Source organism: Oncorhynchus masou, chromosome 30 (genome assembly GCF_036934945.1).
Source record: "Oncorhynchus masou masou isolate Uvic2021 chromosome 30, UVic_Omas_1.1, whole genome shotgun sequence".
NCBI classification, from domain to species: Eukaryota; Metazoa; Chordata; class Actinopteri; order Salmoniformes; family Salmonidae; genus Oncorhynchus; species Oncorhynchus masou.
The window spans coordinates 662,854-689,949 of NC_088241.1; the positions used below are offsets into that span (position 1 = coordinate 662,854).

At 43.2% G+C, this 27,096-nt stretch overlaps 3 protein-coding genes across 4 annotated transcripts; 2 read left to right on the forward strand and 1 right to left on the reverse strand.

The window, feature by feature from the left end:
• Positions 1 to 3,402: 3,402 nt before the first annotated feature.
• nmt2 (N-myristoyltransferase 2) lies at positions 3,403 to 11,394 on the forward strand. Its single transcript, XM_064947419.1, has 12 exons — positions 3,403 to 3,662; positions 4,495 to 4,612; positions 4,905 to 5,046; positions 5,996 to 6,114; positions 6,221 to 6,312; positions 6,672 to 6,788; positions 6,921 to 7,091; positions 7,216 to 7,324; positions 7,503 to 7,673; positions 8,496 to 8,663; positions 8,830 to 8,967; positions 9,090 to 11,394. The coding sequence occupies exons 1-12, from the start codon at positions 3,553 to 3,555 to the stop codon at positions 9,108 to 9,110; spliced, it is 1,476 nt and encodes a 491-aa protein (XP_064803491.1). The 5' UTR covers positions 3,403 to 3,552; the 3' UTR covers positions 9,111 to 11,394.
• On the reverse strand, positions 9,445 to 13,047 carry LOC135521732 (ribonuclease P protein subunit p38-like). Of its 2 annotated transcripts, none has more exons than XM_064947421.1 (2): positions 12,951 to 13,047; positions 9,445 to 12,410 (listed from the first exon to the last, which is right to left on the reverse strand). In XM_064947421.1, exon 2 carries the CDS (start codon positions 12,408 to 12,410, stop codon positions 11,535 to 11,537), a length of 876 nt encoding a protein of 291 aa, XP_064803493.1. In that variant the 5' UTR covers positions 12,951 to 13,047; the 3' UTR covers positions 9,445 to 11,534. The 2 variants fall into 2 exon arrangements, with proteins under 2 accessions (XP_064803493.1, XP_064803492.1); XM_064947420.1 differs by having other exon boundaries at positions 9,445 to 12,416.
• A 594-nt stretch (positions 13,048 to 13,641) lies between these two features.
• Positions 13,642 to 21,124, forward strand: LOC135521733 (acyl-CoA-binding domain-containing protein 7-like). The gene is made up of 4 exons (XM_064947422.1): positions 13,642 to 13,807; positions 16,556 to 16,673; positions 16,988 to 17,050; positions 20,822 to 21,124. The coding sequence occupies exons 1-4, from the start codon at positions 13,796 to 13,798 to the stop codon at positions 20,887 to 20,889; spliced, it is 261 nt and encodes an 86-aa protein (XP_064803494.1). The 5' UTR covers positions 13,642 to 13,795; the 3' UTR covers positions 20,890 to 21,124.
• Positions 21,125 to 27,096: the final 5,972 nt, after the last annotated feature.

A 27,096-nucleotide genomic window follows, 5' to 3' on the forward strand; every position in this document is an offset into this window, starting at 1 on the left:
AGATTTAATGGAGCAGCATATCAACCCTCCATCGGGACATAATGGCCAGAGAACCTGACTCCCCCCTCAAGGCTTTACCGGTTACTTACGGGCAGATTTAATGGAGCAGCATATCAACCCTCCATCGGGACATAATGGCCAGAGAACCTGACTCCCCCCTCAAGGCTTTACCGGTTACTAACGGGCAGATTTAATGGAGCAGCATATCAACCCTCCATCTGGACATAATGGCCAGAGAACCTGACTCCCCCCTCAAGGCTTTATCGGTTACTAACGGGCGGATTTAATGGAGCAGCATATCAACCCTCCATCGGGACATAATGGCCAGAGAACCTGACTCCCCCCTCAAGGCTTTATCGGTTACTAACGGGCGGATTTAATGGAGCAGCATATCAACCCTCCATCGGGACATAATGGCCAGAGAACCTGCAGCTCAGCCGTTTCCCCCTGAATTCAGTAGCTGACAGACGCGCTCCATAGCGTGGCAATGTTGATGTTATTTTTTTAATATATGATGGAAACTACATTCAAGAGTTTTTCTTTATTTTTACTATTTTCTACATTGTAGAATAATAGTGAAGATGTCAAAACACATGGAATCATGTAGTAACCAAATTTTTTTATATTTGACATTCTTCAAAGTAGCCACCCTTTGCCTTGATGACAGCTTTGCACACGGCCCCTCTGCAGTGCATGGGCGGTTCCTCCTGCAGGCAGAGGAGGGTCGTTAGTGATTGGAGCTCAGGGTATTTAAACTGCTGCTTCACTAATCTCTCTCTCTCTCTCTCTCTCTCTCTCTCTCTCTCTCTCTCTCTCTCTCTCTCTCTCTCTCTCTCTCTGCTCCTCCATGTATGATCCTGTTTTGTTTGTAGTTTTCACTCAGTCATTCACACACACAGATTCATGCATCCCTGCACTTTACATACACCTTACATTATGATACTTTTACACCTCATTCCTTTTTCTTTGTTTAAAGTTAATAGTTTTGGTTTACAATAAAGAACCTTTTTGATTGGCCTATACCTGTTGTTCGCGTCCCCTCATTTTTGCCACAGGCTATGAGCCGGTCTGTTACACTTGGCATTCTCTCAACCAGCTTCATGAGGTAGTCACCTGGAATGCATTTCCATTAACATGTGTGCCTTGTTAAAAGGTAGGGGTGGTATACAGAAGATAGCCCTATTTGGTAAAAGACCAAGTCAATATTATGGCAAGAACAGATTATCCAGAGTTACCTCTGCTGCAGAGGATACATTCATTAGAGTTAACTGCACCTTGGATTGCAGCCCAAATAAATGCTTCACAGAGTTCAAGTAACAGACACATCTCAACATCAACTGTTCAGAGGAGACTGCGTGAATCAGGCCATCCTTGTCCAATTGCTGCAAAGAAACCACTACTAAAGGACACCAATAAGAAGAGACTTCCTTGGGCCAAGAAACACGAGCAATGGACATTAGATCGGTGGAAATTTGTCCTTTGATTTTTCATTTTCATTTTTGGTTCCAACCGTCGTGTCTTTGTGAGACACAGAGTAGGTGAGCGGATGGAGATCACAGTTCCCACCCTGAAGTATGGAGGAGGAGGTGTGATGGTGCTTTGCTGGTGACACTGTAATTTATTTAGAATTCAAGGCACACTTCACCAGCATGGCTACCACACTATTCTGCAGCGATACGCCATCCCATCTGGGTTGTGCTTAGTGAAATTATCATTTGTTTTTCAACAGGACAATGACCCAAAACACACTTCCGGGCTGTGTAAGGGCTATTTGACCAAGGAGAGTGATGGAGTGCTGTATCAGATGACCTGGCCTCTACAATCACCCGACCTCAACCCAATTGAGATTGTTTGGGAAGAGTTGGACTGTAGATGGAAGGAAAAGCAGCTGACAAGTGCTCAGCATATGTGGGAACTCCTTCAAGACTGTTGGAAAAGCATTCCTCATGAAGTTGGTTGAGTGAATGCCAAGAGTGTGCAAAGCTGTCATCAAGGCAAAGGGTGGCTACTTTGAAGAATCTCAAATATAAAGTATATTTTTATTTGTTTAAAAACAATTTGGTTACTACATAATTCCATATGTGTTATTTCATAGTTATGTCTTCACTAATATTCTACAATGTAGAAAATAGTAAAAATAAAGAAAAATTCTTGAATGAGTAGATGTGTCCAAACTGTTTATTGGTACCGTATATACAAAAGTTTGAACACCCATTCAAATGAGTGGATTTGGCCATTTCAGCCACACCCGTTGCTGACAGGTGTATAAAATTGAGCACACAGCCATGCAATCTCCATAAACAAACATTGTCAGTAGAATGGCCTTACTGAATAGCTCAGTGACTTTCAACATGGCACTGTCATAGGATGCCACCTTTCCAACAAGTCAGTTTGTCAAATTTCTGTCCTGCTAGACCTGCCCCGGTCAACTATATATGCTGTTATTGTGAAGTGAAAAAAAAATCTAGGAGCAACAACGGCTCAGCCACGAAATGGTAGGTCACACAAGCTCACAGAACTAGATTACTGAAGCGTGTCTTTCCTTGGTTGCAACACTCACTACCAAGTTCCAAACTGCCTCTGCAAGCAACGTCAGCACAATAACTGTTCGTCCGGACCTGGGTTTCCATGGCCGAGCAGCCGCATACAAGCTTAAGATCACCATGCGCAATGCCAAGTGTTGGCTAGAGTGGTGTAAAGCTCGCCGCCATTGGACTCTGGAGCAGTGGAAACGTGCTCTCTGGATTGATGAATCACACTTCACCATCTGGCAGTCCGACAGACAAATCTGGGTTTTGCAGATGCCAGGAGAAGAACGCAACCTGACCGAATGCTTTGTCAACTGTAAAGTTTGGTGGAGAAGGAATAAGGGTCTGGGGTGGTTTTTCATGGTTCAGGGTAGGCCCCTTAGTTCCAGAGAAGGGAAGTCTTAACGCTACAGCATACAATCATATTCTAGATGATTCTGTGCTTCAAACTTTGCGGCAACCGTTTGAGGAAGGCCCTTTCCTGTTTCAGCATGACATTGCCTTCGTGCACAAAGTGAGTTCCATACATAAATGTTTTGAGATTGGTGTGGGAGAAGTTGACTGGCCTGCACAGGGCATCTGACCTCAACCCCATCGAACACCTTTGGGATGAATTGGAACGACCACTGGAGCCAGGCCTAACCTCACTAATGCCTTTGTGGCTGAATGGAATCAAGTCCCTGCAGCGATGTTCCAACCTCTAGTGGAAAGACTAACCAGGAGAGTAGAGGCTGTTATAGCAACAAAGGGGGACCAACTCCATATTAATGCCCATGCTTTTGGAATAAGATGTTCGCCGAGCAAGTGTCCACATACTTTTGGTCATGTAGTGTATCACTGATCTCTCCTTGTTTCGATGTGATGTGATTTGGGAACAGAGCCTACTGCTCTGCAAACGTGCTGTGAGGAGATTGGGCACCAGATGGCGCTATTTCCGACTAACCTCTTTGTTTTTCCCATCCCTCCCTGTCTCCTGTTCATTCAGCATATTTAAAAAATATATATATATAGGTTTTCATCCATAATGGCGGAAGATAGCGAGTCCGCAGCCAGTCAGCAGAGCCTGGAGCTGGACGACCAGGACACCTGCGGAATAGATGGCGATAACGAGGAGGAGAATGAACACATGCAAGGGTGAGGCTCGGCTTCACCAACCAGACACAAAACGCAGCAGTCCGGGGCAGCACTCGTCCACGCTCCGATGGCTCGGTCCTGTGTAGGGGGTGGATGAGTTTCTTTGGATAATGAGCTCGCGCATACATCTAACATTAGTGTTTTTACGACCAAGGACCATATATGCCCTGTTCGTTAATTCTATCACATAATGTTTTTATGTGATGATGGCCCTCTCAGTCGTCTGAGTGGCAAGTGTATTATAATCCTGCTGGCTAGTGGATGTCATGGCAGTGTAGCCATATAAATGAAAGCTAGCTGAGTAGCTTTTCATTTGAATGAATGAGACTCGGCGTGCTGGGCGTTGTGTAGTTATTGCAAGCTAAAACTGGCCAGCTAGTTAAATTGCCAGTTTAGCATGCGAGTAGCCTGTAGGATTGACTTGTTTGCATTTAAAGCAATTGTCAATGGAATGCCATAAGCTAAATGGATATTTATCTCACTAAATGTTTAGTTTTATACTGCTGGCGCATTTGCTAGCTAACAGCAGCGCATATCCTTGGCTGTCCTTCTCTGACGTTACAGCAGCAGGCTAGACGTAAAACAGTATGTAAACTAACGTTGTTAGGCAGAGTGATTGCTACTCTGCTCCGGTTACACCCACTGAGGTATACCCACTATAGCCTACAGCGGTACTCGTGGATTTATAAATGTCCGGCAACTCAAGTGGGGTATGCATAATCTGGCCCCATTTTAGCCTGACTTTAATTATTCAGCATGACAATAGTACCAGCTAACCTTTACTCCAGAGCAGAGATGTAGCCAGCTAGCTATCAAATCTGTGTGTGTGTAGGAGTCCGGGGGGAGACTTGGGGGCAAAGAAGAAGAAGAAGAAACAGAAGAGAAAGAAAGAGAAGCCGAGCTCTGGAGGGGCCAAGTCAGACTCTGCCTCAGACTCACAGGAGATAAAGGTGACTAACCGCTCTCTCTCCCCCTCTTGCTCTGGCCCAATTCCAAATCAAGCATTATGCACTTGTGGAGATCTGACTGGATTTGACAGGTTTAAGCAATATGGTAATAGCACCACCTTGTCCTGAGATAGGCTAAGTGGAGGTTACACCATATTTCATATACCAATCAAATCCTCTCAGAGCTCCACAAGTGCATAGGTTGTAAGGGGTCCATTTGGGATTTTGCCCCTTTCTCCTCTCTGTCTCTCTCTCTCTCTCTGAGTGTGTGAGTTCTAACCTCACCTGTGTGTAGAACCCAGGGCTGCCCATGCAGAAGCTGCAGGACATCCAGAGAGCCATGGAGTTGCTGTCCTGCCAGGGACCAGCTAAGAGCATCGACGAGGCCACCAAACACAAGTACCAGTTCTGGGACACACAGCCAGTACCTAAACTCAGTGAGTAGGCACACACACACACACACACACACACACACACACACACAGTGAGTGAGACATACACACTCGGTCACACACTTTTACTAAACTACACATTCAGTGCCTATAGAAAGCCTACACCCCCTTGGATTTCTTTCCATTTTGTTACAAATTGGGATTCAAATTAATTTATTAGTGATTTTCATGTCTATGGTCTATGCTAAATACTCAGTGGAAGAACGTTTTAAAATATATATTTATTCATATAAATGTACATTTTAGTCATTTAACAGATGCTTTTATCCAGAGTGACTTACAGTTAGTGCATTCATCTTACGATAGTTGGGTGGGACAACCACATATCACAGTCATAGCTATTTTCAGGAAAAATGTACTTACTATCAGCTTAGTCAGAGCTAGTAAGGAGGCATTTATTTTTGGACTGGGCTGATGGGGGGCTGCCCTCCCGCGGGGTGGGAGGGACAAGAGACCAGAGGTGGCAGAACAGAGTGCTCGGGTTGGGGTGTAGGATTTGAGCATAGCCTGATGGTAAGGAGAGGTAGTTCCTCTTCCTGCTCCGTAGACAGACAGTGAGTCCATATAACGTATGTGATTTGTTAAGCCACATTTTACTTCTGAACTCATTTAGGCTTGTCTAAACAAGGGACCTGAAAATACTATTTAAGTTTAAAATGCTTATTCATTTGTAAAAGTGTGTAGAAGTTTGAGTATTTTGTATAGATCAATGACAAAAAAAGACAAATCTGTTTCAAGATCACTTTGTAGCGCAAAAAAAGTTCAAGGGGGTGTAAACTTTCTATAGGCCCTGTAAATATGTACAGATACAGTGCTCCCACAGAGAGAGTTAAGCACGTTGTTATAGTAAGAAAACACTGGCTGTATTTCCTCAAGTCCCCTAGTTGTGAGTGGCTGGCTGGTTGGTTGTGATTGGCTGGTTGTGTTTTGGCAGATGAGGTTGTAACCAGCCATGGGCCCATGGAGGCTGACAAAGACAACATCAGACAGGAGCCCTACTCTCTACCACAGGGCTTTATGTGGGACACGCTGGACCTCAGCAATGCTGACGTGGTGAGTGTGTATGTTTCTTTGTGTTCAAAAGTTTATATTCATTGCCACCAGACATCAAAGTCGTGCAGACAGAAGACTTTACTAAGACTCTCTTTCTCTCTCTCAGCTGAAGGAGTTGTACACCTTGTTGAATGAGAACTATGTGGAGGATGATGACAACATGTTTCGATTTGATTACTCACCCAGCTTTCTCAAATGGTAAGTCAAATCCATACTCTACTTAATATATCCCATTTAGCAGACGCTTTTGTCCAAAGCGACTTACAAGTCGGCTGGGGCCACTACTTTTACATATGGGTGGCCCTAGCGGGAAATGAACCCACGACGCTTGGCGTTGCAAGCGCCATGCTCTACCGACTGAGCCACACATACTTAGATTATGTTAAACTGTCTGTGTGTTTGGTCTCTGTCTAAACTACTCTGCTTTTTCTCTTTCTCTCCTTTTTCTCTTCTTTCTTTCTCTCTCTTCTTTCTTTCTCTCTTCTTTCTTTCTCTCGCTCTCTTCTTTCTCTCGCTCTCTTCTTTCTCTCTCCTTCTCTTCTTTCTCTCTCTCTCAGGGCGTTGCGTCCTCCAGGCTGGTTGCCCCAGTGGCATTGTGGGGTGAGGGTTTCCTCCAATAAGAAACTGGTTGGTTTCATCAGTGCCATTCCTGCTGATATCCACATCTACGACACGTGAGACACACCCACACACGCCCTAACCACACACTTTCTAACCACACAGCGGACACACATCTACAACGTCGTGGACAGGTGCATGTCAGTGCTGAACTTGATGCACACGTTTTCCTCCCTCCCTTTCTCCAGCTTAAAGAAAATGGTTGAGATCAACTTCCTGTGTGTTCATAAGAAATTGCGTTCAAAGCGTGTGGCTCCAGTTCTGATCAGGGAGATCACACGAAGGGTTAACTTGGAGGGTATATTCCAGGCCGTCTACACGGCAGGAGTGGTACTACCCAAACCTGTGTCTACCTGCAGGTACACAGACACAATTCATCAATTTGTCCTAACATAATAAGAATACATAGAATGCTTAAGTTGCCTAACTGTAGTAATTTGAGTGTAACTAGAGTATGTAACAGGAGTGTTGTTTTGTGAACAGGTACTGGCATCGTTCTCTGAACCCCAGGAAGCTGGTGGAGGTGAAATTCTCTCACCTGAGCAGAAACATGACGCTGCAGAGAACCATGAAATTGTACAGACTACCAGACGTAAGAACACACACAATGTTACACTTCCACCATCTATCACGTCTCTCCTACACTGAGCAAGACACTTTTCCCCCAGCTGACGGGCCTAATAAACTTTGCTTTATGGTTACAGGCCTGTGTGAGACGTGTGATGTTGGGTGTGTGTGTGTATAACTCCCCTTTCTCTCCGGCTCTGTAGAGCACTAAGACCCCGGGCTTGCGAGCGATGGAGAGGCGTGACGTGCATCAGGTGACGGAGCTGCTGCAGAAACACATGAGACGTTTCCAGCTGGCGCCCTCTATGGGCGAGGAGGAGGTGGCACACTGGTTCCTCCCTCAGGACAACATCATAGACACATTTGTCGTGGAGGTAGGGGTCTGTCTTTTTGTCTGTTCAATTAGAGAATGAGATGGATATACTGAACAAAAATATAAATGCAACATGTAAAGTGTTTGTCCCATTTTTCATGAGCTGAAATTAAAGATCACAGAAATATTCCATACTCACAAAATGCTTATTTCTCTCATTATGCCCAACTTGTCTACATCCCTGTTAGAGAGCATTTCTCATTTGCTAAGATAATCCATCCACCTAACAGGTGTAGCATATCAAGAGGCAGTTTTAACGGCATGATCATTACACAGTTGCACCTTGTGCTGGGGACAATATAAGGCCACAGATGACTCAAGCGTTGAGGGAGTGTGCAATTGGCATGCTGACTGCAGGAATGTCCACCAGAGCTGTTGCCAGATAATTTAATGTTAATTTCTCTACCATAAGCCACCTCCCAACGTCGTTTTAGAGAATTTGGCCTCACAACCGCAGACCACGTGTAACCACGCCAGCCCAGGACCTCCACATCTGGTTTCTTCACCTCAGGGATCGTCTGAGACCAGCCACACGGACAGTTGATGAAATTGAGGATTATTTCTGTCTGTAATAAAGCCCTTTTGTGGGGAAACTCTGATTGGCTGGCCCTGGCTTCCCAGTGGGTGGGCCTATGGCTGCGCCCCTGCCCAATCATGTGAAATCCATAGTTTAGGACCTAGGGAATTTATTTCAATTGACTGATTTCCTTATATGCACTGCAACTCAGTAAAGTTGTTGCATGTTGCATTTATATTTTTGCTCAATATAATTAGATACTGAAATCTGAGTACTTTTAATTTGCTCTTCTGTGTTTACCCTCAGGGTGCCGGTGGTGTGTTGACAGACTTCACTAGTTTCTACACCCTGCCCTCCACAGTGATGCACCATCCACAGCACAGAAGTCTAAAGGCTGCTTACTCCTTCTACAGCGTTCACACACACACTCCACTACTGGACCTGATGAATGACACTCTCATACTGGCCAAACTGGTACGCTACTGCACACACACACACTCCACTACTGGACCTGATGCATGACACTCTCATACTGGCCAAACTGGTACTGCACACACACACTCTTTCCAACATAAATACAAAGGTTCAACACAACTATAATCACGTCCATCTAATTGGTGTGTGTTTGTGTGTCCCACAGAAAGGCTTTGATGTGTTTAATGCTCTGGACCTGATGGAGAACAAGGTGTTTCTGGAGAAGCTCAAATTTGGCATCGGAGACGGCAACCTGCAGTATTACCTCTTTAACTGGAAATGTCCCTCCATGGACCCCGACATGGTGAGGCGTGTGTGTGTGTAAACAAGTTGGGGTGTATTCCTGGGTGTGCTGTGAAAGAATTTCATAATGGGAAATTGGTCAATAATTCTAATTATTTTTCTACCTCTGTCGCTCTGTTTCAGGTTGGCCTTGTTCTTCAATAACTAGTCTGTCTGTGACTGCTACACACTCAGAGGTCAAAGGTCTTCTTTGACCCCTAACATCGCTCTACCTGGACACACAGGTAGTCCCAAACTATAGAAGAAGACAATGACAACAATCAACCAATCAGAGTGATCGGGAGGTGTGCATCACTTTGAGCATCTCTCCTGGATCATTTTTATCATGGAGAACATTCTCTCTGCTCACCCGGAACTGATAACTCTTTTTAACCATCAACATCCTGAATGTGAAGTCATGCTCTGCCTGAGACAGACTCTTGTACAGTACACACACACACACACTACATGAAGAGAAGGAAGACTTGCATCCATAATGGTTTTATTCAAAAAGGTGCATTGGTAACTGTGTTTGTTGGACAGTGCAGAAATGTAGTAACCTGTGCATTTAATGCCAGAACACATTTATTCCTGTAGTGTGGGTTATGGGGGGTGGGAGAGGAAAGATTCAACTAGCGTAGATGTTATTGACTTTGGTGTTCCTATGAACATTTTAAGAGGGGAGGGGATTCTAGGGATTTTTGAGGGAGAATGTATTTGAAGCACAAATCTTAAGTTCTTAACTGAGTGAAAGGCTCCTTAACAACCCCAGGTGCATTTTATATATAGATTATTTCTGTTTTGTGTGTTTAGGTTTTTCAATATCTGAGTGTTTGGGAAACACAAAATGCAGGATGAGATTTGTATTATTTTAAAATTGTTTTTAATTTGTTTTGTGTGTTTGCACCTAACAACATATTATTTTAAGAAGGTCCCATTTTTTTCCCGGGCACAATTCTGATATTTAGGATTGTTCTTATGTTGTGTGTTCTGTCACCATTCCTCCCATGTCTGTCAAACCGGCATCTTCGCCTATAAATAAAGGTATTGGGTTGGAGTATCAGGCAGCTCCTTGTGTATAATCCAGCACATGAAGGAACCTGTGATGAGAGAAAACAGCTGTTGTTTGCTGATGTCGTCATGGTTACTACAGTTAGATAAACAAGTGTCCCTGTCAATGAGAAACTGAGTTAGTTGATTGTGTACATGGGGGGGGGGAAATGTTTTGTTTACATGGGGGAAATACAATGTACAAAACATTAGGAACACCTTCCTAAAATTGAGTTTGCAGCCCCTTTCGCCCTCAGAACAGCATCAATCATCGGGACATGGACTCTACAAGGTGTCAGAAGCGGCCCACAGGGATCCTGGCCCATGTTGACTCTAATGCTTCCCACAGTTGTCAAGTTGGCTGGATGTTTTTTGGGTAGGGGACCATTCTTGATACACACGGGAAACTGTTGAGAGTTAAAAACCCAGCTGCGTTGCAGTTCTTGACACTTAAACTGGTGCCCTTGGCACCTACTACCATACCCTGTTCAAAGTTAGATATCTTTTGTCTTGCCCATTCACCCTCAATGGCACACATACGCAATCCATGTCTCAAGGCTTAAAACAGTCTTTAACCTGTCTCCTCACCATCTACACTGATTGAAGCCGATTTACAAGTTACATCAATAAGGGATCATAGCTTTCACCAAGTCAGTTTGTCATGGAAAGAGGTGTATAGTTCTCATTCTTACGCTGCCCTTGTGGGGAGTTACTTGCTTTTAGTGTTTCTGAGGTGTGGCTCTGAACGTGGTCTGCATCTGGGGCTGTGCCCAAACCAAGGTAATGGTCAGGTTCCTCTGCTCAGACGTTGCTGGTACATGCCAGATCTTACAATGCCGGGATAGGTATTTTGCATATCAGCTAACCATGTTATAGCAATCTGGTGCCCGACAGTACGGCTGATGACGTGGCACGCAACCATTGGTTGATGCATGCAAGGGAAGACGACCGATGTCAATGGCACAGAACACTGGGCATCCAAATAAAGATGGCTGAAATAGAACGGATCCCCAAAACCGTGAATCTGAGTCAGCCATGTGTTTATTAGTCCCAGGGGCACCTTGAGTGTTGGATCTGTTGTGGATGTGTACTTCAACTTGTTTGAATTTGAGCACGAGACAGTTTTTGATACAATGCAGATACCCCAAGTGAGAGCACCCAAAGTCCTTGCCTTATAAGATATTTTTTTTAAATATATGAACATGTGTAGTTTTGAAATAACACACTTTTCTCGAACTGAAACAGTATTTTTATTGAACTCCTTGGCAGGGTGTAAAAGAAATGAGGAATTAGAACCATCAGTGTTTAAACAGGACCTCATCCAAATTCTGAATGTTTCAAATAGTCACACAAGCTATACCAGCATGATGGAATAAACTCATCTAGACTTTAAAAGATACATCTGAGTGTGCTGTCTAATTTATCCTCCATGGGATTTTGGGAGTGTTTCCTCCAGATTGGTAGTAGAGATCACCTCCAATCAGCATCCAGGGCTGCATACACTACCGTTTCATGTCATCTTTTGTACATAAATTGCTTCTACTTTTTCTTAGTTTTTGGTTTCCGTATTTTATAGGGGTTCGGGATAATCTTTTTCACTTTAAGAGGCTGAAGGACGCAGGATGTACATTCTGTAATGTCTGGAGAAGTGTCTTCTATTTTCCGTTTTTGGCCTCTTGTCTCCTCTCCCTTTTCCACCTCCATTTGCCCTGCAGCTGTTCCCTCTTCCTCTCCTACCTGCCCCTCAACGGTTGCACTTGTTTCACTGGGAGGGCTTGGTATCCAGGCAACCTGCAGAGCAGGCACTCTGGGTACAATGGCTTCTACAGTGTCGGAGAATGTCCCATCCTCGTTCCTGTCCCCTTGTCTGAATCCCAGTGCCAGGACGCACTTCAGCCCCAGCAGTCCCGCCACACTCTCACTGAGACGCGGCACCTGGCATGCCGCCACGCCCCGCGTCCGGCACAGCGCTATCAGGTGGCTCGTCATGTGCGGCGGTTTGACCGACTTGCACACGAGCACCAACCGGAGCTGGTTCCTCTCCAGAGCCTTGGTGACCTCATTGATGCCGATGGCCAGCTGCCTCCTAGCGGCTACGTCAGTCCAGCCTTGCTCTCTGGGTTTAACAGGACATTCCGGTGTTACAGTGTCGAGGGTTATCTGTGGGGGCTCAGCTACCGAGTCATGTCCTGTAGGTGGGTTGTTATTTCTCTTTTTCCCCCACTGTCGAAACCCTTTCACCTCTTTCTTTTCCAGGCCAGTTGCTGACAGTTTGCTCTTCAGAGTGTCCAGGATGAAGTGTACATCATCACTCTGCAGCGGGCTCCATTGCAGTCTGTAGGGGGAGTTCAGGGACGTCTTAGCTGGGATCTGCTTCTTCCGCTCCTTTTTCGACACTTTGCCTGGAGTGGCCATCTTTATCTGGAGTGAAGAAAGGAGGAATTCACATGAACTGCCCACTCAACTCCCATGTTATCACATTTACCAGCAGGGTAGCATATAAATATAATATATTCTATTGCTCTAGTTATGTGGGGTAGACTCCTTGAATGTTAATTCACAGTAGTGATTGAGGGATGATGCTGGCGTGGGGCTTAAACCCTGTTAGCACAGTACAACCTTTGCCATAAAAACGAACACCAAAAAATATCACTACAGCCTTTGGCTATGAGGGTAGATCTGGAATCAGATTACATCGTCAGATAAAGTAAAATACGGGCTCTGCACTGTGGTCCTCTAACCTGTATGTAAAGGTAGTACGTTTGCCCTGTAACAATGTTCCCCCCTCTATCACTACTGCACATCACTTAGCTAGCTAGCTGGCTGACTAGTTATTCAGCGACAGACATTTCCCAGCATGTCTATAGATATAGCGAGTAGTTTTAACAAGTTAGCAAACAAACCTAAATTAAACATATCGAGCTGACAAACTACCATAGTTAGTTATATACTCACAGCCGTCGGGGTTTACCCCAATTCTAACAATTAAAAAATCAGTTGTAGGTCAGTGCACACAACTAATGTGCTGTGTCCATGGGCGCAGCCATATTGTATGTCTGCGGTTGATGACGTTTCAACAGAGCCACGCCCCTCAAACCCGCATAGAGCTTACCTATTTGGCCGCGAGCAAAAGGCCACCAAACAATCTCCTAATATTATATTGACAATTTACTAAGAAAAACCAAAGCCACTTAATAATACTAGCTACAAAGCATATGACCCATCAGAACCACTGGAAACCACGGGATGCTACCAAGCCTTCAGTCTCCTGAATCAGACCCTCAGATGCAGTCTTCTGAATCAGAACCACAGACTGCTGAATTAACTGAGTCCAGCTGAGCTCCAGTAGGATGGCAACCTACCATCTCTCATCCTCCATGAATCACTGTTTCTACATCCAAATTACAAAATATAACACTGCCTCCAAATGCTAAACATGCCACACATTCAATCCAAGTCAATTGTCCCTATATTAGAATATTCATTGAGCTACACAATCAATTTTATACAGTATGATTTGGTCATGAAACGCGAACAATCCAACACTGACTTGCATTGATGCGAGTGTCCTTTTTAAATCTTATTTTATTTTAGCGTCCTTTACGCGCCGCGTCTCAGTATGTTTGGTCAGCCAATCAGCTGTCTATCCACCCCACTGCGGTCCCGACTCCCGAGGCATTGACCGATATTTACTGTAAACTCCCAGTCTGTTACAGCTGCAGCCAGAGCTATTCACACAGCCGAGAGGACACTTTGGGATAATACTACCTACAGTAGCCTACAGAGTTGAACTTTGCGAGATGTCTCTTCAGGTAGGCTATGTTTTCCCTGCACACTTGGCGGACACATCTATCTAAGTGATGAGTCGATCTCGATAACGGGGTTAGGCCTACGTTTTTATAAGAGATGCGAATGGTCGACTGATGTGGTAGCTGGTGGTCGGTAGGCTTGTACATACACATATAGACTACGTTTACCTTTATGTTCTTTATTTACTGAGTCATGGCTGTATATTGTTTTAAGTGCGTATGAAATTTAGAGCTCGATTTGCTGGCCATCTCGGAATGATGCGCAAGGATGCAGGGGTGTATTGGAAATCAGCTGCCGTCATCAACAGAGGCCCTTCAGATCAAATATTAATGTTTCTACAGACTAAGTATGTAGTGCCGTCACGCTTCCAAGACCAATAATAGCTAGGCTATTGTAACCTATTAGAAATCAACATTGCATGTATTATAATTAAGCAATAATGTTGTTTCTGTGCTGCTCCCACTATGTACACAGCACATTTTGCAGCGATAAATCAACACTTAAAGAGTTTATTTTATCTACTATCTCAGAGTACATATGGTCCCACTCTACAGAGTGTAAAAAGTACTTTTGTTATAACACTTAAATGTAACACTACGAAAGTGTAAATAATTAACACTGCATTCAACGTGTCAGTGTTACTCAAATGTAACACTATGAGATAATGAACTCTGTGTTATTTCTGTTCAACACTAGTGTTGATCAAGAGTTAACTCCACCCATGACTCCATTTGTTAGTGACAGAGACATTGTTGTTGAATTATTTAATTTTAAAGGCCTGTGGCTTTCACCAAATAAGTACCTAGCTGAATGTTATCATTAAAATTAAACTTGACAATACATTACACATATCTTAAGGCCTTACTTTGATGGCCTCGATTTACCCTAACACAGTGGTGTTAAGAACCTCCTGGTTTACAGGCCACATTAGGTCTGCAAATTACATTATGGTGGCTTGCAAAGTGATGTGTAGTTCTTATTGTAATCCAGCCAGAGTAAAGATATCCAACAGTTGGAATTTTATTGTAATCCAGCCAGAGTAAAGATATCCAACAGTTGGAATCTTATTGTAATCCAGCCAGAGTAAAGATATCCAACAGTTGGAATCTTATTGTAATCCAGCCAGAGTAAAGATATCCAACAGTTGGAATCTTATTGTAATCTAGCCAGAGTAAAGATATCCAACAGTTGGAATCTTATTGTAATCCAGCCAGAGTAAAGATATCCAACAGTTGGAATCTTATTGTAATCCAGCCAGAGTAAAGATATCCAACAGTTGGAATCTTATTGTAATCCAGCCAGAGTAAAGATATCCAACAGTTGGAATCTTATTGTAATCCAGCCAGAGTAAAGATATCCAACAGTTGGAATCCTATTGTAATCCAGCCAGAGTAAAGATATCCAACAGTTGGAATCTTATTGTAATCCAGCCAGAGTAAAGATATCCAACAGTTGGAATCTTATTGTAATCCAGCCAGAGTAAAGATATCCAACAGTTGGAATCTTATTGTAATCCAGCCAGAGTAAAGATATCCAACAGTTGGAATCTTATTGTAATCCAGACAGAGTTAAGATATCCAACAGTTGGAATTTTTATTCACCCGCAACCTACATTCAGAATGACTGTCAGGGTTGGGAAACTTGATTAAAAAAAGACAACCTAAACCATTTGAATAGGAACAACTATTTCAGTAACGGGGGGAAATAAATCTAACCAACTGATTGTATTAAAAACCTAGAGTCACAGGTCCAATATACAGGGGCCCCCGAGTGGCACTGCAGCTCAGTGCTGGAGGCGGCACTGGTTCGATTCCAGGTTGTATCACAACCAGCTGTGATTGGGAGTCCCATAGGGCGGTGCACAATTGGACCAGTGTCATCCTGGTTTGGCTGGGGTAGGCCGTCAATGTAAATAAGAATTTGTTCTTAACTTGCCCAGTTAAATAAATATTAAATAAATACAGGTGTGCCAAGCTTGTAGTGTCATACCCAAGAAGACGCAAGACTGTAATCGCTGCCAAAGGTGCTTCAACAAAGCACTGAGTAAAGGGTCTGAATACTTATGGAAATGTGATATCTGTTTTTATTTTTTTATAAATGTGCAAAAATGTCTAAAAACCTGTTTTCACTTTGTCATTATGGGGTATTGTGTGTAGAGTGATTAAATAATTTCACCCCTCATCAATTTTAGAATAAGGCTGCAACCTAACAAAATGTGGAAAAAGTGAAGGGGTCTGAATACTTTCCGAATGCACTGTACACCCCTTTTTTATTTTGGTTGTACATTTGATCTTCCTACAGTGTAAGTTGGCCCAAAACCAACAAGAAGAAAGTTGAAACAACCAGATGATTTTATAGTGTCAACCTTCTTCTGGTTGGTTTTGGGGCAACTTAACATTACACTGTAGTCAGATTGAATGAATGTACAACCAAATAGTATTTTTGTTTTATTAAAACTGCATGTGGAACATAAATTAGTTTGGGGGTTTCCTTTCTGATTAGATGAATGTGCCCATTGTCCCATTTAGCCTTGCTGTTTTTTTTTGATTGGAGATCTGTGTAAAGTAGATTATTCATGCGCACAAATTGGCATCGACAGGTCTAAATGGAATAAGGACCCACTGTTTGGCTGCTCAGTAGTGGGCAGTAATAGGCTGTAGTGCTGTAGATTAGGTTACATTCTGGAGTTTCTGTGCTGTATTGTTTTCCCATCTGTCCCTTTCCCTCCATTCTTCCATCTCTCTATGCAGGCAGAGTTTGAGCGAATAGCAGATGATGTGAAGAAGGTGAAGTCCAGACCTTCAGACCAGGAGTTGCTGGACATGTATGGTCTGTATAAGCAGGCCATATCTGGAGACATCAACATTGGTATGGAATTTTCTTTATGCCATTTAAAACATGCTAATTGAAATACATCATTGTACAGAACATACACAAGTGAAAGGACCATAACAATTATATGGAGAGAATAACAGTTATTTTAGCAAATTCTGGGTAGATAGGGCGCTCATCTCCCAGATATCAGAAAACTGCTTTCCAAAATGGCCATATCAGATACCCACACTAGTATTGGTAGGACAATAGAACATAAAGCCTAACCTTAAATCTGGTCTGGTTTCTCTTCATTTTTTTTACCAGTCACCACTGATGTCCTAAATACTGTCCTCTCTTGTTCTCCACAGACAAGCCAGGCATGTTAGACATGAAGGGAAAAGCCAAGTGGGAGGCCTGGGATTCTAGGAAAGGTAAAATAAAAAGATTTTGTCTTCTCTCAGAATGTAAAAAAGGAATCGCCTCCACACTAGCCCTCCATCCTATACCCTTGTTTCAGTCTTTGGAACATTCTACTCAATGATGAACATTTAGTGAACAGAATGCTACAGCAAGGGGTAATGATAAGCCCCCATCAAGAGATTGTACTTGACATTGAAGCCTGCAATCACAATTCACCAACACTTTTAACTGAATGTACACGGGTGCGTGAGTGAGGGAGAGTGTGTGTATGTGTGATGAATTTGCTCTAATTTGAATGTATGTTACCAGACTTAGTGGTAAGAATCCAAGATGGTAGCCAATAAGTCTGTCCGTTTGTATTTTTGATCCTTGCGAGCAGAGTTTTAAGAGTTTTTATGTTTTAATGACCCCGGTCCTGTTTACAGAAGCAAATACTTTTTATGTGAAGGTGGATGCTGTATATAACAACTATTATTTGTATATCTCAGTCTCTATTTTACGACATTTACTTACACAAAGATTTCGGATAGAGAAGGCCTTTATTTTTTCTTACACCTTTCTGGAGTTGGAGCTCGCGGTGTCAAGAGTGTCTGTCTGCGCGCAATGACTGCTACGTGAGCGCAGGTGAGCATTGACGACTAGGAGCGGAGAAGCGGTTATCGGATTGGAAAACCTGATGCACCGTGGGCATTGGGAAAATCTTGGTCTCTCTCTGCAATTACATGTGTACCACTCTCAAACGCAATTGGACCTACACTTGATGGCATACTTCCAAAATCTCAAACTATTGAATTACTTTTTTTCTGTGTCGAAAAACTCGGTTCGTTTTATTGACAATGGTGCTGGCTCCGCCAAGTCCTCGCGTATTGGGCAACTGAGATATATTGTTGTGCTTTTATTGATGATCTCTGGTAATGTGCGACCAAACCCTGGGCCCTGTAGATACCATGCAATCTTTACCGACTCCATATTATTTTAAAAACAGAGCAGGTTTTGGCCTCTTGCATGTTAATGTCAGAAGAATATATATATTTTTAAAATAGACATGATTAGAATATGGGCCAAAACGACAAATGCAGACGTAATGGTTTTATCAGAAACTTGGCTAAAGAAATCTGTGTCAAATAACTGGATTTTTATTGATGGGTACACGGTTTTTTAGAACGGATCGGATTCGTAAAGAACGAGGGATTTATGTTAAATCCGAGTTTAACACCTCTGAAATTCTCTCGATTACCATAGCCAAACATTTTGAATTGCTTGCGGTTAAATTGAACATATATATATAAGGACTCCCACATCACCGTCGTCGGCTGCTACAGACCGCCTCGGCTTCGGGAGTCGCACTAAACTATCTTTCTGATGTCCTGCACAAGCTAAATGACCCGGAATTCCTTATTTGAAAATATTTGAACTGGGACATGCTTACATCTGTATCTGACTCTTTTAAAGAACTGTGTGACTCTGAATCTCGCTCAAATTAATTAATGCGCCTACAAGACCGAATCCCAGAGCACCTAACAAATCAACGCTATTGGACACTATTCTAACGAATACCACTCACAAATACACATCGACTGGGATACTCTGTAATGATGTCAGTGATTACTGTGCAATTGCTTGTTAGAAATACAAAAGTGACCAAACCGCGTTATATTTTTAAAATACATTTTAGACAGTTTGATGAGCAAGCGTTCTTACATGATCTGTACCATAATATTGACAGTAAGTCTGATTCCCGATGTTGACACTGCCTGGGACTATTTTTATATGATATTTGTGATAAGCACACCCCTGTGAAGAAATGTGGTAGGAACAATCCCTGGTTTTCAGATAACTTGGCAGAATTAATTAATTAGAAAGAGAGATCTCTTGGGCTCAAGTTAGACATACAAATGCTTCTGTTGACTGGGCCTCCCTCAGAGCGCTGAGAAACAAATGCCCAGGATTGATCAGGAAGTCCGAATCAGATGACTATTTAGATGCAGTCACAGAGAACCTAAACAACCCTACCAAGTTCTGGAAGCCAATCAATTCAGTGTCAGGTTCTAATGTATCCCCTGGCCTTCCTGACCATTAATGATGGATTCTAATGAAGTGAAGGATAAAGCCCATATTGTAGGGTTTTAACAAGCACTTCATATCTGCTGGTTCAGTTGTTGATAATGGTGGGGCCCAGGCCTCTGTCAGCTCTGTTACAGTCAACTATGATATAGGCCCTAGTGAAACATGTTAACTTTGAGCCTGTTCCTTATACTGAGGTCTATAAAGCACTAAAGGCTATAGACACTAAAAAGTCTGCAGGTCCAGACAACCTGGACCCCTTCCTCTTAAAAGATAGCAGCTGGTATTATTACTGAATCTGTGGCTCACATTTTCAACTTGACTTTCTTGAACAATTCCATACCCAGCATTTGGAAATCAGCTTATGTCCTCCTACTGCTAAAGGGTGGAGATCCCTCAGATGCTAATAACTATCGTCCTATCTCTAAACTCCCTATCCTGGCCAAGGTCTATGAATCCCTAGTGAACTCACAGCTCTTTTTTTTAATCAAAGGTCTTTGATTCAGTTGACCATGAATTATTGCTAGCTAGACTCAGAAACATTGGTCTCAGTAAATGGGCAGTATATTGGTTTAGGAACTATCTTTCTGACAGAACACAATGTTTATATACAGACAATCACAAGTCTAGCTTTCTTGAGATTAATAGAGGTGTGCCCCAGGGTTCCATTTTAGCTCCTGTGTTCTCAATTTGTATTAATGATTTGGGAAATGGGATGCAACTAGCAAAGTTACATCTATATGCAGATGATACAGTCATATATTCACGTGCTCCTTCTCTGGTTGAAGAGCTCCAGGCTGCTTTCAGTCACTGCAGGCCTCCCTTTATGGCCTCAAACTGGTCTTGAATATACAAACAACTAAATGAATGATCTTTACCAGAGCTAGAACTCGGCCAGAGAAGGTTAGCATTGTCACATCTGGTTGCTTATCCATTGAAAAGTGTCTTCCTACAAATAAACAGGTATTTGGTTGGATGAAAAGTCCTTTAAAGTTCATGTGGTTAATCTTGTGACAAAGCTTAAATTGAAATTGGGTTTTTATCTTAGTAATAAGGCTTGCTTCCCGCTTATGGCTAGAAAGAAGCTTGTTCAGGCCACTTTTCTCTCTGTAATTGATTATGGTGACTTGTTGTACATGCTCACAACCTCCTCCATCTTACAGAGACTGGACTCTGTTTATCATGCATCCTTGGGCTTTATTACAAATGCCAAGTCACTCACCCACCATTGCAAATTGTACCAAATGGTGGGTTGGACCTCACTTTATATGCACAGAAATATCCATTTGTATGTGTTCATCTGCAAAGCCCTTTTGGGTAAACTCCCTCTGTAGTCTGGTCTCCTTCACCACCAGCAGTTACCATTCCTGGTCTGCTAGGTGTTGCTCCTTAAAGTCCCCAGGACATTCACAGTATTAGGCAAGACTGCCTTCTCTTCTTGTGCACCAGATGCATAGAATAATCTACAATCCATGCTTCATCTAGATATGTTAGTGCCACTGAATGAATTTAAACTATTGATGGGAGACTGTTACGGAGGAGTGTAAGTGCTTTTTATAGTCTGGATCATGTTGTTGTATTGTTGTATGCTTTTATTTTGTAATGTATTGATTGTTACTGCCTTGGCCAGGTCTCCCTTGAAAAGAGACTGGGTCTCAATGGGCTTTTCCTGGTTAAATACAAAATGTAAATGTTGTATTTGTGTTCTTATTTTCTAGGTATGTCCAAGGAGGATGCCATGACAGCTTACATCGCACTTGCTAAGGAGATCATCAGCAAATACTAATATGATGATGAAGTCGTATCCAGGGTGTGACTAGAAATGGTTATTATGAGGAGAGCTGTATCTCATTCAGCCACAAGCCATAGGTTATGAGAAGCTACTGCACTAGGAACATGATACATGTTTTCTCCTTAGATTGACCTTTCTTGACTTTTAAAATGTTTTTTATTTGATATCAACCCCTGTGCACTTTTGGGATGTTGAATTTATGATTTAATAAAACATTGTTTTAAATTACGCTCAGTCTGTTTTATTTGTAGATCTATGATGATAAATGAGGGAAATATTCTGTATTTTATATGTTCCTGTCTTCTTATCTCTAAAGATGACACACACACACTATTGAGATATCAACAATGAGTGATTCATTAACAATGCAAAAGCTCACTAAGCATGAAAACATAATTAACAGTGTTTCCCATAACATTATTTGATCAAATAATGAGTCTTTAAAGGGTAGCTCTCTCTCACTCACTCAGACAAAGTCCCCACCACCCTCTATAGCTCTGAGGCCCTCCTTATAAGTCTCTCTGCTATTAAGCCCTGTTGGCCACCACAAGAATTGCAGGGCTAGCTTGCAGCCTAGGTTGAAAATAACAGTCATTATTTTTAACCTAGGTTGCATCTAGGAGCTTTCATTTACATGGTTGCCTGGAAATCACATTTCTGGAACAGGCTTGTGCCTCACGTCCTGTTTATGTGCCTTTGTAGCAGAGACGGTATGGAAATTCCATTCCTCCATTATCTCTGTTGTAGCTAGCTGGTATGCAATGAAATGGCGCTTGCTACTGAAGTTTAGTTAGCCCAATTTTTTTCTATGGCTTAAAGCTAGCTATGTTATATACGTGTTTTCTACTTCTTTATTATGTATGTAAACACATTGGTCGACAAGACGGAGCCATGAAGGTCAGACAGCATGGTTGTTCAGGAGAGGGATTTAAAACCGATACTGTTGATTGGCCAGACAGCAACCGTACCACTGAACAACGTTAGCAAGTAAGTTAGCAAGCTAGCTAAGTGTGCTGAGACTTGCGTTACATCGACAGACTTCTATCGCCTGTTCCAATACGGTTCGTGACTGTACTGTAAAAACTTGCCATAACAAACACAAGGACTGGGTCAGATATAATTTACATTTAAGTCATTTAGCAGACGCTCTTATCCAGAGCGATAATGTTTCACCAACTTCCATTGAGAGATCCAACCGATTGAGACTATGGCAAGTTGCCCTGAACATTGACGCCAATACTCCGACTGAAAACCTCAGAAAGTTACTAGTATGCTCAGAACATTTTTCCAGGGGACTATTATTAGAGAATGGAAATGTCAAGCAGTAAGATTAAAAGTTATGTCCCATCAATAGGCATTCTATGCACGACATGTAGGCAAGCCATATAAACTGACATATGTTTTCTAATTCTTCATTATTGTGTTAAGAGGGAGCCATCGAGGACAGACGTCATGGTTGGTCAGGAAAGGGTGTTAACACAGTCACTGTTGATAGGCCAGACGCCAGGCAGCAGTGCCACTGAAGAATGTTGTCTGTCCATTGAGGAGGACCAGTGCGTAAACATTCAGCCCAGAAGCTCAGATGAGTTAAACCACGGAGAACAGGTTATGATGCTGCTGTATGAGATGGGTTTCAGCATGCATATGAATCAAACACACACACACTTCATCATGTAGCCAATAACACTGATCTCTGTTGATTAGGTGAGTGAAGTGTCAGTGGGCCTGCCGCGTGAACACAAAGATGACAGTTGTTCCCTGAGAATGGAGAGGAACGGGTCTGTGAAGCAGGGACTAGAAGTGTTGCCTCCTATAGCGAGGAAGAGAAGAAGCTGTTGGTTGCCATGGTGTTTGAGAAGGGGGAACTGGAGCTGACTGGCTCTCTGGTGATGGAGGTGACTGAGGATCTACAGTACAGTGATGCAGACACTGCACCCAACAGGGAGGAAAGGGCTCTGTACCTAGAGGAGGAGAAAGGAGATGAGACAGAAAGATGAAGGGACTGCCCAGCAGAGAGGAGCAGCAGGCTAATGCTGAGTGGGAACCCTCATTGGAGCCGGAGGTGACTTTAGATTCTGCAAGCGAGAGATGGACCGCAAGAGACGGAGCAAGCGAGCGAGAGATGGACCGCAAGAGACGGAGCGAGCGAGCGAGAGATGGATCGCAAGAGACGGACCGAGCGAGCGAGAGATGGACCGCAAGAGACGGAGCGAGCGAGCGAGAGATGGACCGCAAGAGACGGAGCGAGCGAGCGAGAGATGGACCGCAAGAGACGGAGCGAGCGACGAGAGATGGATCGCAAGAGACGGAGCGAGCGTGCGAGAGATGGATCGCAAGAGACGGAGCGAGCGAGCGAGAGATGGACCGCAAGAGACGGAGCGAGCGAGCGAGAGATGGACCGCAAGAGACGGAGCGAGCGAGCGAGAGATGGATCGCAAGAGACGGAGCGAGCGAGCGAGCGAGAGATGGATCGCAAGAGACGGAGCGAGCGAGCGAGAGATGGATCGCAAGAGACGGAGCGAGCGAGCGAGAGATGGATCGCAAGAGACGGAGCGAGCGAGCAAGAGATGGATCGCAAGAAACGGAGCGAGCGAGCGAGAGATGGATCGCAAGAGACGGAGCGAGCGAGCGAGAGATGGATCGCAAGAGACGGAGCGAGCGAGCGAGAGATGGATCGCAAGAGACGGAGCGAGCGAGCGAGAGATGGATCGCAAGAGACGGAGCGAGCGAGCGAGCCAGCCTACACTCCACACTGACACAAGAAGCTGTGTGTGTGATGGCCAGCCTGGGAAGCCTGTTGGGTTTGACAAACTCTGCATGCGGTTCCACAACCTCGACAGTTATGAGGAGCACGTCCGTCGAAAGCACTCCAAACGCTCACGGCCTCTCTGTCCAGACTGTGGCATCCTCATCTCAAACGTTACTCAGTGTGGAGCACCAGTGTGAGACAAGTTCAAGCTGTTCTGTCTGTGGGAAGCGCTGCGTGGATGAAGCTGGCCTCAAGCATCACCAGAGGCTTCACCATCAAGAGCATGTCTACCCCTGTAAGTTCTGCCTCAAGCACTTCAAGGCCAGGGAAGACAAGCAGACCCACGAGAAGGACGACCACCAGGTCAAAAAGTTGCACTATAGGTGCTCCAAATGCCCCTGGGGATTTTACAACATCTTGAAATGGAACCGCCATTTCAGAGAGCATGAGTCAAAGAGACATTTGTAACACGTGCTACAAGGAATTGCCCCAACTTAGCAAGCTTGAGAAGCACGAGCTGAGCCACAGTGACAACAAATCTTTCAGGTAGGTGTTTTATACTGCATACTCTGTTAGTTTGATACTGAACACATCTCCCTCTGAAATGTATGTTTTGTTTGTTTGTATTATCAGCTGAAAGTGGACTGCAAAGTGTTCATGTTTTCCATTACGTTCTGCTCCTGCTAGGTGTCAGGTGTGTCAGCGTTCCTTTGCCCAGGCCAGCCAGCTGAAGTCTTACCTGCACGTCCACACTGGGGAGAGGACCTTCAAATGCCAGCGCTGCGTCAAGAGCTTTGACCACAACGTCAGCCTCAAGAACCTCGTCACACGCTATCACCAAGGGGAGAGTGGGGAGGGAGGAAGGTGCGAGAGCGGAGGAGCAGGTGACAGTGGAACTATGACCCTGAGGAGGAGGAGCGTCAGAATGAGAGTGATTCTGACTTTGACCTGGAGGAAGAGGAGAAGACAGGGAGTTAAGGGAAAGGTAGTAGAGGAGGGGGGGCACTGGTAGAAGCCTCTAGGAGAGATACAGTGGGGCAAAAAAGTATTTGATTACAAACCTACTGATGTCTTGCCACAGTTTTCTTACATGCATGCAATGCCAAAAAAAGATGCAACACTGTTTCTGGGTGGTCATTACAAAAGGAGCCATTTGAGTTGATGTTTTCCTTAAACTTCTTCATATAGTGGTTGGCAGGATAATATTTATGAATAATTTTAAAGGAAACTTCTTTAATTTTGTTAACAAGTAGGTATGTGTGTGGCAACATCCAAACTTTTTCCCAACAGATATTATCAATAAATCCATTCCAATAAGGCATGACATAAGGTATAGATACAACATCCTGCTGAAACAAGGATCGTATCGCTCTGTTGTTGAATGGACCAAAAGAGAAACAAATCTTTCCTACTGATGAGTCAACAGGGTCAACAGAAGGTAGGCTCTGAGGGTCAGGTCTTGACATGTTCCTGAATAACATAGCAACACCTGAGGGAATGGCATCTAAAACAATTGCAAAATCTTTAGGGACCTTGTAAAGTGACCTTGTAAAGTGATAAGAATTCTTTATAACTGAGTAAAAGACCCTCTGCATTTACCAGTTGGCTCACCAATAGGATAGGATAAATTGTGTTTGTAAATTAAGGACCATGACAAGAAAACCTGCCGATGAAAAGCAGAAAGTTTCACTGGAACTTTGTCAATATTTTAATTGCAAAACAACATGAAGTTAAGGCCAACAAAAGTAGAGAAGACATGATGAGGAATAAAATTCTAGATAGAAGTGGGTCTTCCTAGGAATTGTTTTATCCAATTGATCTTAAAAGTATTATTTAAAGTAGTAAAGTCCAGAAAATTCAGTCCGCCATTCTCATAAGTGTTCATTACAACAGTTTTCCTAATGTAATGGGTTTCTCCACAGAAAGTTGAAAAGCATCTGGTCTATCTCCTTGCTTATTTTACTGTCAAGATATACAGATAGAGCACCATATGTTAGTCTAGAGATACCTTCAGCCTTGGTTATTAGGACTCTACCTTTTAAAGATAAGTCCCTCTGTAGCCGTTGATTTAGTTTCTTCTGGGGTTTTTTCATAAGAGGGTTAAAATTGAGTAAGCCTCTAGACTTCTGATCCTTTGTAATGGTTATGCCTAAATATGTAAGTTCTTCTTTTACTGGAATACCATAATATGAAGGTGTCACACAATCTTTGACAGCTATGAGTTCACATTTATTTGTCACGTTCTGACCTTTATTTCCTTTGTTTTGTCTTGATTTAGTATGGTCAGGGCGTGAGTTGGGTGGGCAGTCTATGTTTGTTTGTTCTATATTTTGGGTATTTCTATGTTTCGGCCTAGTATGGTTCTCAATCAGAGGCAGGTGTAATTAGTTGTCTCTGATTGAGAATCATACTTAGGTAGCCTGGGTTTCACTGTGTGTTTGTGGGTGATTGTTCCTGTCTCTGTGTTTTGCACCAGATAGGGCTGTTTAGGGTTTCACATTTCTTGTTTTTGTAAGTTTGTTCATGTGAAGTGATTTATTAAAACATTAATCAAAATAACCACGCTGCGCTTTGGTCCGCCTCTCCGTCAATGGAAGAAATCCATTACATTATTAATGTTTAAGATATAGACCAGACGCTTTGGAAAAGGATTGTATCACATTGATCGATATGGGAATTTGGTTAGCGTCTTTCAAACAAAGTGCAGTATCGTCAGCCAGCTGGCTTATAATAATTTCTTTACCAGCTATGGAAATACCTTGTACAGGACTATTATTTAAAGAATTTGCAAGAAGTTGGGTGATTAATAAAAACAGGTATGGAGAGAGAGGACAACTTTGCCTAATTCCTCTCTTTAACTCAAATCTAGGTGAGGTGCCATATTTCAATTTGATAGAGCTGTCACAGTTTGCATAGAGAGTCTTAATAGCCTTACAGAAAAAACTCCCAAAGCCAAGTCTCTCAAGGGAGTGGAAGAGAAACTGATGCTCTACTGTGTCAAATGCTTTATAAAAATCAAAAAAATAATATGAAGCTATCCTCAGTTATTAGGTCTGAGTAGTCAAGTATGTCTAATACTAGTCTGACATTGTTAGAAATATGTCTGTTCCTCATGAAGCCAGACTGTGTTTCATCAATGATTGCATCCAGGACTTCTTTAGTTATTTTTGCAAGTAGTAAGGCGGCATGCACTTAAACGATTGTTTGCGGACCGCCTTGACATAGAAGAAGACTCAGCTGAGTCACAGCGAGAAAGGGATTATTTATAAATATCTTTGAATGAGTCCTTTAACTATCCCTATACTTAGACGTCTGTCAACATGGCTGACTCCCAGAAGCATCCGTTAATTGTATACCTCAGTAATCCTGCACCACCAGAGACCGCTTTAAAACCTACAATAATTCGATCAGCATCCAAGAAGCAGGACAACAAGTCCCATGGACAGACCCGA